Source organism: Kryptolebias marmoratus, linkage group LG9, assembly GCF_001649575.2.
Source record: "Kryptolebias marmoratus isolate JLee-2015 linkage group LG9, ASM164957v2, whole genome shotgun sequence".
Classification (NCBI taxonomy): domain Eukaryota; kingdom Metazoa; phylum Chordata; class Actinopteri; order Cyprinodontiformes; family Rivulidae; genus Kryptolebias; species Kryptolebias marmoratus.
The window spans coordinates 22,938,094-22,942,550 of NC_051438.1; the positions used below are offsets into that span (position 1 = coordinate 22,938,094).

A 4,457-nucleotide genomic window follows, 5' to 3' on the forward strand; every position below is an offset into this window, starting at 1 on the left:
ATTATGCAAATAAGGTATACGGTTCAGAAGATAGTCTTAAGCAAAGTAAAAATGTATCTTTTTTTTAACAGGAAATAGATGTTTGCAATTTTGTCACAATTCTCTTGTTTTGTTTGCTTTTTGCAATAAAGTTATCTGAAAAAAAACTGAAATACTTGCCATTTGATTGGCTGTTGGTGTTCGATGCCCTTTTCCTGCATTTTGATTGGATGAATTCTTTCTCGCTCACAGGAACCGGAAAAAATGCTAACCTTGACGAGCAAGCTGCACTCACATGGACTTTGCGTTTACGTAAAGGTCTTTGTAGCAACTAGTTTTGTCTATTTTATGTTAAAATATTTTACAGAGAGACCGAAACTTCTCCAGTAGTTTGTTTGCACTACTGGAGAAGTCTTCGTAAATTCGTTTCCGCTCAGAAACGTCTAAGTTCTGTGCATTTAGGACTTCTGCACTCCTTGGATTCTTATTTTTCTCTGTATGTTGGCATCGCCTGCCACCATACAATGAAGCTCCCTTTTTGTTTCATTACCAGAGGCAGTAGGATGTTTTATAGACTTCAACAAAAAGAGTTTTTATCACATTTTCCAAGGCTGGATGTCACTGCTTCGAGATGCGGCAGCACCCAGATGTGCAAAGATGACAAGAGTTTTTACATAACAACTCCCATCTTTTATGTCAACGCTTCTCCTCATCTCGGACACCTGTATTCAGCTGTGATAGCTGACTGTTTACACAGATCTAAACTCCTTCAGGGATTTAACTCAAGGTTTGCGACAGGTGAGTTCAAAATCCAGTAAAATGTTACCTGTTCGTCTGGCTTTTCTTGCCAAAAACATTTAGGAACTGAGGAGACCAGTTTTAGTGGTTTTTGGAGGACATGGTGTCCCATTCTTATTTGAAGCTGTTGAACAGTCGTGGGTCTTTTTTGTTGGTTGGGAGTATTTGTTGTTCTAAAACCTGTATATACTTTCCTGCATTGATGGTGGTTTTCCACATGTGTAAAATGTCCAGACAATGATTTGGGGAAATGTTCCCGAGCCCAAGTATGCATGCCTTGAACCTGTTTTAATGCAGTGCTGGCTGAAGATCACGGCTGTCCACTATTGACTCAGTCTTGTTCTTTGTGCACAGAGATTTCTCTAGATTCTTGACATCTTTTGCTGATATCATCAACTGCGGATGATGGGATATTCATAGCCTTCCCAATTTTCTATAGAGAGACATTCTGAAATTGTTCTACTATTATTAGATGCAGTTTTTCCACAGACTGATGAACCTTCGCTCATCTCTACTTCTAAGAGATTTAGCTTCTATAAAATACTCTTTTAATACCCAGTCTTCTTACTGACCTGTTAGCAATTAACCTAACTTGTTGCAAAATGCTCCTTCAGTTGTTTCTTATACGTACTACTTACTTTTACAGACCTTTGTTGCCTTGGTGTACTTTATTGAGATGTGCTGTTGCCATAATATGCAAAATTATTTCATTTAAAAACATAAAGGTTACAATTTTTTATATTTTAGCTATAATTTTTGCCTAATTTACTTTCCAAACTTGCTACCATATCATCTTTTTTAATCACAGGAACAGACGAACATGGTTTGAAAATCCAGCAAGCGGCTGAAGCTGCAGGAAAAGATCCCCTGATTTTCTGCACTGACGTGTCTGAGCGATTCAAACATCTCTTCAACAGCTGCAACATATCCTTCACGGACTACATCAGAACCACAGAGCAGAGACATCGCCAGGCTGTGGAGCATTTCTGGTCAGTGCTCTGGAACAAAGGGCTCATCTACAAGGGCATTTACGAAGGCTGGTACTCCACGCAGGATGAAAGCTTCCTCATGCCGTCGCAGGTCGGTGAAGCTCTGGACTCATCGGGGAAGGAGATCAAAGTGTCACTGGAGAGCGGGCACAAGGTAACTGAGATTGAGAGGATATTCCATCAAATTTATTTTGTACGTAAATGTAAGTTCACTTGTCACTGGGGTAATACATCTATCAGTCCTAACATTTTGACCACATCCTTGGGTTATCCTAAGATCAGGCCTCTCTTTTGCCAACAATGCAGCTCTGACTCGTCAGTTCTGTAGACAAAAATCATTCAAAGGATATATTGTAGTGAGGCTTTAGTAGATGCTTTGTGCCCTGTGGTTTGGGCTTGCTTCAATAGTCTCTGGATTCTTTTGAAGTCATACTAGACTCTTGTATTCTTTAAATTCTTCCACTTTTTGCAGGACATACCACTCTACTACAGAACTGAGGCTGCCTTTTTAGAGGCAGGGATGTTCAGGGTGGGAATAGGTAACGTATCAACCAACCTGAATGTCAGGATGCAGGTTTTCTCAGCCGAAAATTGTGTTGTAACAAAATAAGTATTAGTCACCATAATAATCAGTGGTCTTATTGTTATGGCTGATTTGTGTATGTCTTCTGTGACTCTGAAGGATAACATTAAAGTCTGGTGAAACATGTTGAATTTAATTTGCTAATCTATGGTATGAATTGTAAAGGCATGAGATTTTTCTCTGCTTAAACTGTTTCAGGACAATGTGGCAGTACAGGGAATGTGGGATGGTTTGTTTGGACCCTGGCTCCTACTTTTTTTTTACCCCCATGTGACAGAAGTGGTATAGCAAGTAATTTGATTACCACAGTTAAAAAAAAAAATATATATGAATAAAGAAAGTCAGATGAATTCACAACAACACTGCAGTGTAAAAATGAGAAGTGGGGATGGTTTATGAGCTGGGTCCAAATCAAGCAGAGGTTAATCTATTTTTGTCAATTAACTGGGTTTTATCATCTTTTTAATTATTTCCAGGTGGAGTGGATGAAAGAGGAGAACTACATGTTCCGACTGTCCATGTTTCAGTCTCAGCTGATTAACTGGTTAAGAGAAAATCCCAGGGTTGTACAACCCGAGCGCTTCCACCAGGCTGTTCTGCAGTGGCTGCAGGAGGATCTTCCTGACCTCTCAGTGTCCCGTCAGAGAAGTCGTCTTCAGTGGGGCATCCCTGTCCCAGGAGACACTGAACAAACCATCTACGTGTGGCTAGATGCTCTTGTGAATTATCTCACAGTTGCTGGCTATCCAGATAAACATAACCAGTGGTGGCACATGGCTCATCATGTTATCGGAAAGGACATTTTAAAATTCCACACCATCTACTGGCCAGCTTTCCTTCTAGGAGCTGGACTCCCACTTCCGCAGGTCATATATGTACACTCACACTGGACAGTAGGAGGAAAGAAGATGTCTAAAAGTTTGGGTAATGTGATAGATCCACTTGAGCACTCACAGACCTTTACAAACGATGGTATGAGGTACTTTCTGCTGCGCCAAGGAGTTCCAGACTCAGACTGTGATTACACACAGCACAAAGTTATGAAGCTGCTCAATGCAGAGCTCGCTGACTCTTTAGGCGGTTTACTGAACCGCTGCACAGCTCCAGCTCTAAACCCGTTTCAGGTCTACCCCTCTTTCTGTTCTCAGTCCTTTCCCAGCGACCAAGGAGGCAGAGCTGTGACTGACGACTATCACATGCTGGCTGCAGTAAAACATCTGCCCACTGTGGTTGAGCAGCACTACCACAGCATGCACATATATAAAGCTCTGGAGGCAATCAGTTCCTGCGTCAGACAGACCAATGGGTTTGTTCAGCGCCACGCACCTTGGAAGCTGGATAGGGGGGACAGTAAAGACCAGCGCTGGCTAGACACCATCATCCATGTGGCCCTTGAATGTCTGAGGATCTACGGGACTCTCCTCCAGCCAGTAGTGCCAGAGATTTCCAACAAGCTGCTCACTAGACTCGGGGTGCAACCAGGCAAGAGGAGCTGGGACGCTCTGAACTTCCTGCCGAGGTCTCAGGGCATGGACTGCCCCTTTGAAGGGAGACCACTAGGACCTGACTCTGGAGTGCTTTTCAGCCGCTTGGAAACGCAAAGTGACGACAAACAAAAGCCAAAGAAAACAAAAAAATCTGCAAATCTGAAATAACAGTCATTGACTATTTCCCTGCCACTTTTGCTATAATTAGTAACGTATGAATACATCCTAACATTATAACCAATGGAGGAAAAATCTGTTCCATTCAAAGGTTTCAGTACGGTGGGTTGCATGTCCTAGTTTTAGGTCCAGTTGTATTTTGTTCTACTCTAAAACCATACCATCAGCTCTGAGGATTTGTAACATTGCTCAACATCCATCTCAGCACACGTCTAATGGGTTGTATTCACTCTTCATTATCTGAAAAGCTCTGTACAACTGTCAATTCAAATACACACCCATAAAATAAAATGAAAGGTGTTTTTATACATTTTACCTGAGTCGAGCTCAAATTCTTTTAGCAGTAATACTGTTGTTCTAAATTCAAAGAGTAAAAGGTCTTCCATTCTTTGAAGACAAAAAGTTCCCTGCTTTCATTCACAGGCAGTCAACACAAGACATAAA

At 41.6% G+C, this 4,457-nt stretch overlaps 1 protein-coding gene across 1 annotated transcript; it reads left to right on the forward strand.

Annotated features, from left to right (window-relative positions):
• Positions 1-235: 235 nt before the first annotated feature.
• On the forward strand, positions 236-4,326 carry mars2 (methionyl-tRNA synthetase 2, mitochondrial). Its single transcript, XM_017408261.3, has 3 exons — positions 236-777; positions 1,586-1,920; positions 2,826-4,326. The coding sequence occupies exons 1-3, from the start codon at positions 504-506 to the stop codon at positions 4,002-4,004; spliced, it is 1,788 nt and encodes a 595-aa protein (XP_017263750.1). The 5' UTR covers positions 236-503; the 3' UTR covers positions 4,005-4,326.
• Positions 4,327-4,457: the final 131 nt, after the last annotated feature.